Genomic DNA, 14542 nt, shown 5'->3' on the forward strand with positions numbered 1-14542 from the left:
AAAAAAATATATATAGTATAATTTTTTCTTGAATTTAAAAAAAGAAAAAAAAAACAGAGAATGAAGTGGTTGAATTTTGTGTATTTTTCTTTGGTGACGTTTACTGTGTGCAATACCTTACAATGCCTTTCCGCAGCTATTGTAATTCCACAAGTAACAATGAAGAAGGAATAGACAAGTATTGAAAGAATTTCTGCCTCTGGTAACTGTGGGTTTGTAGGATAGTTTAGATGTCCTGTGGTGAAGAGGAGTCAAAAAGCTTTGTGAAATTTTTCTATGTAAAGCAAATAGTGCACAACCGTATTGTGTAAATCCTTACTCAGAATACTTACAAACATTAGTCTTTCCCTTGCCGCGAAAAAAAGAAATATTCCTAAGGGAGTACTACCACAGTAATATAAATTTGAAATAGAACACTGAATGATTTTTATGAAGAAAAAAAAATGATTACGCATAATTAAGAAAAAGAAAAAAAAAAGAAAATATTTATTATTTAAAGTTAGTAAAATATTAACACTAATCATTAGCATTTCGAATAACATTAAAACGGTTTGATATCAATGAGGTTGAGAATCAATGAGAAATTAAAGTAGTATTTTGATCGATAAAAACTTGATTTTTGTATGACAAATGAAAGGCTTTCAAACATTTTCGAAAATTCGTTAGGTCGTCTATTTCTAAACATTTTCTGAACAAAAATAAACAAAAAAGATATTGAAAAAAGTAGAAATACTGAAAATTCCTTAGAATAAATTCGTATCTTTTCTTACATTGAAATAAATTTGTAGACATTAATGTATTGTATTTTCAATATTTTTATGCACCATAAAATATTAAAAGATAATGTCTAAGTTTCTTTATTCGCGATCAATATCGAGTAACATACCGACGCATATCATAATGAAAAATATAAGTTTTAATGTTGTTATACATTTTTAAATTTAAAAAAGTAACTAAAACGAGAAATCAGTCCTTTTTCAATTTCAATCTCTTTTTTTTTTCCTTTATCGATTTATGCGGCGTATTATTATTTAACAATAAAGCATTGATCTTTATCATTCGAAGACTATTCGAAAGTTTTATGTAAGTGCTCCTGCGGTTTCCTTGTATACCTGCTCAAAAGCACATTAATTCGTATATGTACGTATAAAACACTACATTTCCTCTGTGTACTAGATATATTGTTTTGAAAAAAAATTCCGCGAAAAACTATGTAATTAAAATTTGATTCCACTTTTTAATAAGAAAAATTAAGTATAAGGTAATTGCTCAAGCATCATAACCTCCAAAGACTTGAGAATAACAATTGTATTAGGTAATTAAGTTGAAATATCAAACAAATTTCTGTATGTGCTAATTACAAACGCTTTTTTTTCCAATACAAAAGTGTTTTTTTCCTTCTTTCTTTTATTTATTCATTTTTTTAACCACGGATGTATTTTAACAAGTGTAAAAGAAATGTTAATCAATGTTTGACAGAATTAATTAAACAACTTTCTTATTCCTATGAATAGCGAATATTTAATGTGGTTAGAGTGAAGTACAGTTTCGTCAGTTTAGGCTATTTTGTCAGTAAACTCGACATGGAAATCCAATATAGCAACAGTTTATTTTACGTTTCAGTTAAAAGAAAAAATTTTAAATTCATATATACTTATATTTAGCACGATTTTAACAAGTCAAATTGCCACAAATGAACAAAGCCGTTGATTAAATGGTTCTTTTTTTTTTGCTTCAAAAATAAAATTTCATAATGTGATATGAAAAAAATTATAATTTCGTTTTGAAATTTAAAGTGTTAATGCAAAGAAAAATTATTAAACCGAAGAAATTAATATATGTTCCATAATTATTCGAAGTTTGCTTAACGGTTGCACTATGACAAGCTCTTGTGGCTAAGAGAAAAGAATTATTAAAGTATAGCAACTCTTAGGAATTCCCGCGAAGAATAAAAAAATGCTATGTTTTAGTTTTAATTGTAATTTGACACAATTATAAATTCTTATTGTAAAATAATTGTAAATACTTTAACATCAATTCTGAAAAACATTTATTTATTTATTTATTTTTTATAAAAAAGGGCTGTGAAGCATTTCGTTATAACACAGGATACGTCCATTTGTTGAATTAAAACAGTGTCTTTCCGTGAAGTTTGCATTAGAAGATAAAATTTGGTGTTTGGCGCTTTCTCTAAGAGCCATGCCTGCAATTTTTAAAGTTAAGAATAGCAACCTTAGGAGAAAACTTTTCAACAATGCATAGGGAGGGAACTAATTGATGTTAACTGACAATCCTATTTTCTCCCCTCCTCAATGGACCCTAACAACCGCGAAGCTACCTTCCCCACCTTATTCACCTGGAGAGTCACGAAACAACACCTATCCGGAGTTTGCATGTAGATGTTTTTTCGTGACGCTTCGGAAATAAGGGGTTAAACAATAAAATAAAAATATTTTTAAGAAGAAAAATATTGGATTTTTTTTTCTTTCATTAAAGAAAAACTATTATTTGAACTGAAGTATATTATGAAGTAATTAAAAGATACATTGAAAGTTTTTTTTTACAGGTAAAAGTTATATTTATTAACTTCTAATCAACACAGTAAAAACACATATTAAAAAAAATAACTTCACTCTAACTTAATTATTGAATGTATTAAATAAACTTTACAGTTAGATAAAATAAAGTAGTGAATTAATCTTTAATATAAAGTAAAATTAATTAGCATCAGTTAAGGCAAGTTTTAAAAAAAAATTATACATAAAATATGAAATTTCTTAAAAAAAATATTTAAAACACAAAAACAAATAGTATTCTTAACAGCACTTCTAATCTAATAAATATTCAGATTACTAAATATATTTGCAGCAGGTAATGTGTATTTCACATTAATTATGTTGAATACAAAACATGTTCTAATTCTGCAATATTAGGAGAAAAAATTTATCACAGAATTAAAAACTTAAAAAAGATCATTTATAGAATAGAAATGCAAATTTACCTTTTAGAAAAAAAGACTCAGAAACAATCTTATGGCTATGAAAAGGTGGTGGAATTTTAGTTGAATCATTCTGAAATCCTTTCGTTTTACATCCTACATCTTCATCACACTGAAAAACGGAAATATTTCTGATTAATTTATTTCAATTAAAATTAAATTACTTTAAAACAAGTATTAGTTTCAGAAATCAAAAGAATAAATAGGTATTTTTAGTATCAAGTACTTTTAACCCTTTCTTAAAGATAAAGAAAATCTGACATATTTTTTATATATACAGTCAAACCCCGCTATAGTGAACATGGTTTATAGTGAACTCCCGGATATAGTGAACGAAATATTCGGTCCTGTGCCTTGCTATACACGTATAATCTTATTTTTCGTCGATATAGTGAACCAAAAAAGTGAGGAAGTTGGATATAATGAGCTTTTTTCGGTCTTCGACTGATTTTTTTCTTCATTTTTTTTTGCAATAATTTTGAAATTTCTACAAAATAAATACATATAACTATTTTTAAGACCATCTATAGAGGGGAATGTAGCAGCGATAAGCATTTTGTCTTGTTTGCTTCTTTTATCTCACTTTCCCATCCCTAAATAAACCAGGCAGATATTTCTAACTCAGGCAGATGATGCACCTGTAAGGTGTTAGTGGTATCAATATGCATTTTCTGTCAGAGGGAATGAGTAATTATTCATTATTGGTCAAAGGGTTGGACACTAATATGTGTTGATAAGGCTCTTATTTCATCTCCTTTTTATCCTCAGTTCAGTTAAAAAAAGGCCTGCAGACAAGTGTCTCAAATTTAACTATGGCGAGCAGTAAACGTAAAGCATTCTCCATTGATGATAAAATGGGCATAATCAAAAAAATTGAAAATGGATGTAATCAAGCTGATATTTGTAGAGAATATAAACTATCCAAATCTACAGTTTATAATATATGAAGAAAAAAAAAGGCAATTAACAATTTCTGCTCATGAAAAAAATTTAGGTGACAGAAAAAAGTTGAGAAAAGCAGATCACATGGATGTTGAATAAGCATTACTGAAGTGGTTCAGCATTCGAAGAGGCCATAATCTTCCAGTATCTGGACATATATTGACGAATTTGCTGTGCCATTTTGTGAGACTACTTTTATGTGATCGAATGGCAGGTTAGACAGGTTTATAAAGCGGAATAACAGAAATTCAGGATCTGAGAGTCGGGAAGTGTTTCCATATCTGATGTTGAGGATTGCTCATCAGCTAAAGATTACTAATTTTTTTTTTCGTACGTAAGAAGAAGAAGAATAAAAAATAACACATTTTTTGCTTCCATACAATATTTTTCAGTCATTCATTTGAATAATGTGTAATAAAACGGAGGAGTTTGGGAGCCATTAGTTAAATTGCCTCTGTAACGGATATAGTGAATCGAAATTTAGGTCCCTTGAAAGTTCACTATAGCGGAGTTTGACTGCATAAAAAAAAAAGTGATTTTTCTTGTAGATAAGAGAGAGATAATTCTTGAAAAATCATTCAAGCACCAAGCATAATTAAGTATCGAGATTAAATTAGCCAGCAGTCAAAATGATCAAGAACCAAATTAGGGTTTACAGTTTAAATAGCATAAGATATGTTAGTACTATCTCTTGTAATGCCAATAAAGTAAAAAATGATTGCACCAAGGTTCAAAACCATATTTTTTTTGATATGCTAAAAAAACTGAACATGGCAATTTTCGAGATTGGAAATCTTATTGAAAGTTTAATAGTAACATAGAAGAAGCCTATACTCAAACATTCAACATGTTGAGCTTATTAAAACAAGAAATAACTTTTTATTGATATACTGACAATACTTTTTAGACAAACCCTGTGTATTCATTATAAAACTGTTTATAAACATATGAAGGCAATTCATATTTATAAGCTAAACGAAACAACACCACCTAAGCTTTAGAATTTAATTAACAGTACATAAATTTTAATACATTTAAGATACATGAATATGTGACAGAATTAAAATTTACAAAGAACTTTGTTTTTTTATTATTATTATCTTGGATTTTAGACAGTTTTGGTTCCTTGACAAACAATCTGAATTTATCCCACAACTCTGTTAAAGAAAGCTAATTACTTTTATGTGGATAATTGTATTGTGTTATTAACTGACATAAATAAGAATTACTACCCCCAAAAATATAACAGGGTGTGTAGCCAAATTATTCAACAAAAAATAAGCAACCGTTTTCATACGCTACAGACTAACAATACGCCAAAATAGATAGCAGTTGAATTAATTGTGAAAACGTTGAATAGAACAATGTGAAATGTGTCTTTATTCATGCGATTAAAAGACATCAATTGGCATTATTAAATTAAATCAAATATATAAAATGATTATAATAATTTTGCTTTTGATGATTGAGTGAAGGATTAATAAAAGGGAAATGCTTCTAAATCAATTAATTTTCATTAGCGTAAATAGCAGTGCATGTCTAAAAATTTGGATTTTATTTGTGCCCTCTGTTACAAGTACTTTTAATTAACTTGCAATTTAATTTTGAGTCTCTTTCATTATTTTATGCCAAAGCTTATTTAAATGCAATTTGTATAAACAGCATACATATATCAAGACTTGTTTAACCCAAAAGAGACTTAAAATAGTTGTTTTCAACAATGTTTTCTAGTATTAACTAATTTAATCTTTTTAAGACTTTTAATTTAATCTTTCTAACTGACAAATAGTATCCTAATCTTTAACATTCATTATCAAATTGAGCTTGAAATATATAACTATGATTTTATTTTTTCAATGATTAGTTTTTTAATACTTAAAAAATAACAGTTTTACCCATCTTTGAAACCCATCGTTTTACATCGTACTTTGAAACCCATCGTTAACACCAGAAATGCTAACTATTTTAAATAATGTTAAATATCTTCAAAACAATTTATTAGATGCTTTCGTCAGTGAAAAAATCTGATTCAAATGTAACAAATCTTTTTTGGTTTTTTAATCAAGAATTTTGCCAAACCGAGATTTAATTTACCAAATTTTCATTTTATTTAATGCTGCATTATGTTAATAAGCAAATTGCAAGTCGTAGTAGGAAAAAAAAGAAACCAGGACATGTTTTGAAACAATATACATATATTAGTTTACTTTTTTTAAAAAAGCGAACAAGATAAAAAAAAGTATAGTTTTCTCAACTTAAGTACAATAAGGGTCAATTTTAACCACAAAGAAAAATACTTTTATTATATACAGAGTTTCGTTATTCTAAATAAAAAGTTTTAAAAATTTTTCCAGTTGAATTTTTTTAATAAACATGTCATAAAAGATCAATAATTAAAAAGTTTTATTGGTACTATGGCATTAAAAAATAATAAGTATCAATTATTTAATATTCTTTCATACCAATATTTATTTAAAATTTGCAACTAAGGCCATGATTTCTTTAATAAATCATTTTGAAGTGGGGTTGCAGTAACTTTGAAACGAAATCACAGTAAATATGCACATTTGTTGTCAAAAGCAATTTTCTGCATGAACTAAAATACAACAAAAAATATTAAATTGAAAATACAAATCTTTCTATCATTCAAACTGATTACTTTAGAAACTGTATTAGTATTCATAGAAAATGGGATGTTCTTAGTACAAATAACAAGACAAAAAGCTAAAAATAACGATAAAACATTTTTTTAGTCAGGAATTCAGAAATCTCAGAACTACAGTCTTTAATATTATTAAACTTTATCATGTTAAAATTAATGGAAATAGTTTATACTTTATTTATTATCTAACTATAACATTAAACAATTATTATTAAGACTTATTTTTACTACTTCCATGTCATTTTTGTACCTTTTCATAAATTCATTTTTATAAAATATTTTTTTAAATTATTATAAACATAAAAAATATACATGTTATATTGCAATTTAAAATATATTAAAACTTGTACTGATTCAATGGATAAAAAAAAAAAAAGAAATGTTTCATAAAATTTAATTAAATACTAATAATATAAATTTTATACAGCTGATAATGATGCTAATTAAATAATACTTAAAAATATAGCATTTTACATTACAGAAAAGCAAGGGGGAGGGGGAAATCATTCTTTAACTTATATTACTAAAATAAAATTTAAATGTTGCATTTATTTGTCTGCTAAATGAAGTTGTAAAATAACATTTTTAAAAGCATACTCAAATTATCCAGCTCGTCTTTTGCTTTTTTTTTTTTTTTCTTTTAGCATATTTAAGGTAGATATTTTTGAATTGTTCATTGAAAACATTAATTAATATTTATTGGAATAGTTAAATGCTATGAAATATCTTGGACTGGTTCCTGTAATTTCAATTACAGGCTTAAGACATTGTTCCACAGTTTTAAAAAAAAAAAAAACATAGTTTGAACAAAGAAAAACATGTTCTATTTTTGATCAAGCTACATGAAATAATAATTCCCTTTTTTGCATGCGACTTCAGAGTTTATCAGGATTTTTTAGCAAGATGTTCCCTAGTTTTTATAAGAGAGCATTTTGACTTTGCGTCACTTGGCATATTTGAATTCGCTATGTATCTTTCTAAATTTAAGAGGAAAAAATCTAAATATCTTGACATATCTAAATATTTAAATTACATCAATTATGATTAAGAATAATGACGTATCAGAAATATAAATATGACTGAAAAGAAAACACAAGACTAAAGGAATTTACTATGCAACAGTCAAAAAAAAAAATTATAAGTACAAAGTTTTTGCAAAAGAAATACTAAAAAAATGTACATAATCTGTATATTATCAATGTTAAATCTTATTTAATCAATGTAAGAGCATTTTCCAAAAACACAATAAGCAAATAAACCCCAATACATAGCATCGATTAAAATATTAACTATGGGAAAGATAAGAACCAATAATATAAGGAAACTTAATTGAGCATTACTTAATTAAAAAAATAAATAAATAAAACATTTTTAACTCTAAATATTGCATTATCCTGAAAAAAAATTTAAGAAATGCGTGAAAAATCCATATTTAATTAAATTTAATCCACAGAAGAGAAGGAAAAAATTACTATAAAAATGCAACATGAGAAAAGATTTTCTATTAAAAAAATATCATTAATAAGAGTGATAAATAGATAGAAAAATATAAATTATGATGGCAAAATTGTGAAATTAATAAAAAAAAAAACAAAAAACTTATTTAATATGATAAAACTTACACAAATATAAGTCAATTAAAGATCATTTAATTGAAGTTAAGCTAAATTATATTAAACTAAATAAAACCAATTTATAATAAACTAAAGATTTAATATAATAAACTGAAGATTTATTATAAAAGACTAAAATCACCAAATTAACTAATATAAAACAAAATTAGTCATTAAAAAATGCAATATATTTTATACCTAATTAAAAGTAAAAAATAAAATGATAAAATGTAAGGAAAATTTATTAATTAAATTAAATAAAAACAATGCTTAAAATTTACCGAATGGAAATGATAGTTAAAAAAAAACTAAATATAACATAAATATTACAATCCCATACAAGGTAGGATATAATAGAATCAACTGAATTTTAAAAAAAAAAAACTTCACCTTAAAATTTATGAATAGGTATTAATTTATTGAGAATGAATTTCATGATGAATAAAGAAAAAAAACTAAAACTGTAGGAGAATCTGAAATGTATCACTTGTAAAAAGAAAATGCTGCAATCTGCTTTATAACATAATTGTCTGCTTTTAGTAATTGTACGCTTATTTATATTAATTGTACGCTTATAATATTAAATTAATTGTACGCTTATAATATATAAAGAATCTTTCACTTTTATCTCTTTATAAAATTAAATGATTTTTAACGAAACCAGGGGTGATTCAACATCAGGCAAAACTTGCAAATGATACTGCCCCTCCCAGGAATCGAAATTTAGTTAGCTAAAAAAGATATCAAATAAACATAGCAGCTGACAAAAACCGTTTTGTTCTTAACGTTTCATATGAAATTATAAAGCAATTTGTCATAAAATATCAAAAACAAAAATAGAGAAACAAAAATGGATGAAAAGTAAAACCTAACACATAGATACTCTAAGGGGAGAAATAGACAGTTCCTTAACAACACTCCAGAATTTAACTGACAACACTCCAGAAACATGTAAGAATAATAGAAAAATCTTATAGGATACACCTAATGGTAATGAAATCTAAATCACAAATTAGCAATTTTAAAAACTGTAAAAAATGCTGAATTAGAAATCCAATAAATTATTAAGGAACATCAAGTTTTCTCCTTTTTTGATTTACATGATTTCAAATAAGACACAATTTTTTAAAACACAGTTTTATGTAGATTTGTTCAAAAAGTTTTTTTTAAAATGAAGATGAATGCTTTTAGGAAAAGGAATGTTTTTCTGTCCTGTCACAATAAGAAGTTAACATTGATTCTGAAAATTCAACTTATAAATTACGACTTTGTCTGTGAGATTAAAATTTAAATCAGATTAGGCCGATTGCCGAACCAAAAACAAAGAATCCCTAAAAAAAAATGGATGTGTAATTTATTTGTTCAAAAAGTTGACATAATAACAGATATATAAATAGATTACGCAACAAGAGAGAATGTATAAATAGCAGAGATAATAAAAAGCAAATCTGCCTTCATCCACATCCTGTAAACTCTGTCATAAAAGGTTTATTTCTTTTATGTAGTTAATTTTTATTGTATTGCGTTATTAACAATACACTGACATATTTAAGAATTACTATCCATAAAAATATATGTATAATAAGTATAAATAAAAAAAAATGGAAATAATGCAAAAAATAATTGCTAACATTTAAAAAATAAATATAGTACAGTAAAAATCCAAAGCCGGCTACTCAACCAGTTCAATTCAATATTTTATGTTTAATTTCTTTTATCTCTTAAATCTCAGGTTCCACCCTAAGATTTTGATAGTTTCACTCAGTATTCACAACTTTGTCTCTTGAAGAATCTATACATAAAGACTTACTACCTGAAGGTTTTAATCCAGTTTGGCCTATGATATAAAATAATAAAACTTTGCAAATGGAGCAGATGATTTAAATCAAATTATTAAAATTTTCAATTTAAACTGTAAGTTAAATTACTTCAATTAAAAAACATCAATTTGAATCATTAAACGATATTAAATATTTAAAATGATTATAATAATTTTGCTTTTAATGGTTATGTAAAGAGTTAATAAAAATAAAAATTTTCTAAATCAATTAATTTTCATTAAAAAAAATTGTTTTTTCACTTAATATTTTAAATTTTCATCAAAACTTTTTTTTTATGAACCTGCTACAATCTATATTTTTTGCAGAAGGCAAAATATTCAAAGTTCAAATGCTTTTAATTCAAAAATATTGTGCATTTAATGATCTAGAAACAATACATTATAGAAATATAAACATAGTTTAAGACAGACTTGTTTATAAATTTTAACAATATTAAATAAAGATTACATTGGGGAACAAATTCTTTTTTACCCTTATACAAAAACTTGATTTTGCCTAACTCAGGGGTGGAAATTTCAAACCAGAAATTAGTTTTGTTCTTCAATCTACAGATTCATTTTGAAATAATATTTTCAGTATATTTTTGTTGAAATGTACAAGTTTTTAAAATGTCATGTATAACAAAAGGTTCACATAAATGTTGCGACAAACTTCTAGGGGAGTTGGACTTATTATCTGAATGAAACTTGCAAACATGCATGGAAATATTGTCATATGTGGTTATCATGACCTGTTCAGAAGCACAGTAAAGAGCAGTTCATAATAGTGAACCGCAGAGTATGTCAAAAAAATCCAGGCATAAGTCGCTAAGCAAATTTAATACAGATGATGTGTCTTTATTCCCCTAGAAAATTGTCATAACACTTATGCGATCCTCTATTATAGGTAACATTTTTTAAACTTCTACATTTTGACAAAAAATACACTTAAAAATATTACATGAAAAAACTGTAGCTTGGAGTAAGAAATTGCTTGCAGATTTGAAATCAGCATCGTAAAAATTATATTGTTAAAAAATCCTATTCATTGGAAAGCAAAAATAAATAATTGTTTTCCAGTGCTATTCAAATTATAATCAATTAATGTAAAACCTTAATTTATTTGTCCCACTTAAACAGATAAATTTTTGCTTTTTACAGATTTCTTAATTTTACAGCATACTATTATTATTACCAGATTAATTTAGTGAAGCACTTTTTAAATTATATTATGATTAATAAAATATATAATTCCTTCCGTGCTATTCCTTGCAGTAAGTGGGTAACATGGTTGTGTAATTTTATACTTCATTAGATAGCAATTAGTATATTTCATGAAACGTAATTTATAATTTTAAAAACATTTGTTTCTTGCTATATAGAATATAATAAAGTTTAGAAAAAACAATAAAAAGTATATATTAAATATATGTGTAGATATGTGATACAAAGTTAACCTTTTATTACTCTTTGTTTGGTTAAAAAAACAATTTTCGATCTTAAAAAGTCCATCATGCTGCTTCAAAAGTATTTTAATTTTTTTTTTTTTTTGTCCTTCAGTTTTCTGTTGACTTTTTTTCAAATTTAAATTAAAGTCAGATTATAGACAAAATTTTTTTAAACTTTATATTTAACACTCAATATTCTTAAACCTCCGCTCTCAACAACTGAATTTCCCCTCCCCTCTTAACAGCCAGGATAATGATCAAATTTTAAAAATAAACTTTATCAAAAATTTTATCTTATTTTTCACAAAACACAATTTAAAGGGAAAAAAAATTAAAATAGTTTTTGACTATTAGAGAAGAAAACATATTTTCTTGCATATCAAAATTTGGTAATCTGAATTTCAAAATATTTACACACATATAAAAAAAATTTAGGACCTGAAAACTAAAATTAAATCAATTGACACATATTTTCTATAACAAAGAAGAAGCAACTCAAAATATCTTAAAAGTTACATCTCTATTAAGCATTTACATGCTTGCCAAGTCATTTTTTTAATGAAGACTCCTATATTTTACAACTCCCTTCTGTTTACCTGTATATTCTGAAATTTCTCTGTATTTGTTGAAGAAATTTTTTTTTTAAAAATTGACGATGAAATATCCGCTGATGAAAAAAATACTTCTCTTAATCCTCAACAGATAACACTATTGCTAGCACCGCAGCTTGTTCAGTGTTAATAGTTTTAAGTAAATATAAATAATGGTTTAAAAAAATCCTGAGGTTAAGATTTATATACATATTTTTTACTTTGCTAAATGTAAGCGCTTATATTATTTCCAATTTTGAATTTCTTTTTTTGACTTGCATGATAATGCACAATGTATCAAACTTTATAAGTGGCCTAAGAAATGTTGCCAGTAAAATCTCTGTAATTTTATTTCTCTAATATTGGCAGGTATGCATTTATAATTTAGGGGAGAAAAATTTGAACAATAGAATTAACTTCGTCAAGTTTTTTATTCATTTATTTTTTTTTAAAATAAAAATGGTAAGCTAGTTGAAATCTATTACAATTTATTCCTTAGGTCAGTTAAAAAAAAACTTAAACTTTGAAAGAAGCAAATTTGAAAAAATAATGAATATATGGTAGAAATAATTTCAAAAATGTTATAGCTGAAATGAAATAAAATATAAGTGAAAAATGAATATCTCATATAAAACGAACCTCTCTCCATTGATTCATTGATGCTGCACCTAACACACACATAGAACTAGAATTCTTTAAGTTTGAAGGGAATACTCTGATAACAAATGATGGTGATAAATCAGAAATTCGCAACATTCCACTCAACAAGTATTGATTTGAAACAGGAGCAGCAGCTAGTGAAGGTAAACAAGTATACCTAAGAGCTTGTACAGAAGAACTATGGCAGCACCTACACATGAAAAAACAGGAAATATTAAAGAAAAGTAAAACAATAAAAAGACTGCATTTTTTTAATAAATAATAATGAAAAAAAAATCTTTTTTGAATTTAATAAAGAATAGATTTTTAAAAAGTTATCATTTCGCAACTCAAATGCTATCTGAACTACATAACGTATGAGCACATATTTCTCCAAAAATTAGAATATCACTAAGGAATTGAAAATAAAATTGGCACTAAGGATAAAATTAAATACAAGCTTTTCAAAATCTATCTAATAAAATAAATACATCAATATTTATAAAAAAAACAAATCATAAAAATATTTAATACAATCATAAACTAAGCTATTTTTTTCTCTAAAAGATAGCTTGGTATTTTCTTAAATATCGAAAAAAATTATAAATACAGGGGTCTGTCTGGGTTTTTCTAAAAGGTACCTATTTTGTGAAAATTTTGACATAATTTGTGAAAAATAAAAAATTATATTAAAAAGTCAACACAAAAACATGGTAAAAAAATAGATTTTTTGGTTTCTTAAGGGATACAAAAATAAAATTTTAAGAAAAAGTATATTGTGAAACTACCATTTTGCGTAAAATTAAATTTGTGAATGTACCGCTAAACGGTAGTAAATTCGGCCGGGACAGACCCCTGAAATATATCTAAAGAAATCTTTCCTATAAAATTTAAACTAGACTGATAAATTATTAATTTGTCATATTGTAAGCAAAACCTATAAGAAATTGAAATATATTCTTGCAAAAGTTTGCTCCCATGAAAAAGCACTTAATATATTCAAGGGGAAAAAAAAAAGATTAAAGAAAATTTTCAATTACTAAATAATCAGAGGACTATTTAACAGAATTGAAAGCAATAAATTTTAAGAATCTTGTTCGTTTTAAATCATTACCATCTGCATTAATTTAATTCGTACACAACTTTTACGCATATCTAACTAAAGAATTTGTTAAATGAAAGATATTTTAATCTCAAATTAAAGATAGAGTTGCTTAAAATTACATAACAGTTAAAATATATAATTTCTTATACATGGGAGAAAAGTTTATTGTATTTATTGACAATATACATCAAACTATTTAGTGTGAATATTCATCTTATTAACATAAAAAATTTATCTTTAAAAATGAATTTTTATAATTTCAAAAGAACTTTTGTTTTTACCCAAAACAGTAAATTTTTATCTTACTATGAAAATAATAAATCTAAGCTATGAAGAGCAATAATTGTTTGTTATTAGAAAATAAAAAGCTAGATAGGAAGATAGGTTTTGAATACCTAAAATTAGATCATCAGGATAAGAACAAGTGAATGATGAAACAAGAAAAAGCATAAATGACAATATAAAATCAAAGGGTGGAGGAATTTTAGATGCAAAATCATGGCCAAAGAAAACACAGTTAAGAACCGAGTTCATTTACTAAAGAAAAAGCTTTCTTTTAAAGAAGATTCTCTAATAACTGCTTTTTTTCTGGCACTAATATATGTTGACAGTCAGAGAAGCATTTACTAGAAAAGATCCTTGGTGATGGCCTTGAAACAAAAAAATTTCACCAACAAAGGGATAAAACCAATGAACAGTAAAAAAATAAATTAGTAATTTATTTCT

General features: G+C 25.5%; 1 protein-coding gene across 3 annotated transcripts in view; it reads right to left on the reverse strand.

Moving 5' to 3' along the window:
* Positions 1-14542, reverse strand: part of LOC147802022 (uncharacterized) — an 80505-nt gene that overhangs the window by 33602 nt on the left and 32361 nt on the right. For all 3 annotated transcript variants that reach the window (XM_087155356.1, XM_087155355.1, XM_087155354.1), the window contains 2 exons: positions 12712-12922; positions 3002-3110 (listed from right to left, as the gene is read on the reverse strand). In XM_087155356.1, the coding sequence (XP_087011482.1) occupies positions 3002-3110; positions 12712-12922 (320 nt within the window). The remainder of the gene's footprint in view (positions 1-3001; positions 3111-12711; positions 12923-14542) is intronic.

The sequence above is a fragment of the Parasteatoda tepidariorum genome, chromosome 11 (genome assembly GCF_982258835.1).
Source record: "Parasteatoda tepidariorum strain Cologne lab strain chromosome 11, Ptep-v5.0, whole genome shotgun sequence".
Taxonomy (NCBI): domain Eukaryota; kingdom Metazoa; phylum Arthropoda; class Arachnida; order Araneae; family Theridiidae; genus Parasteatoda; species Parasteatoda tepidariorum.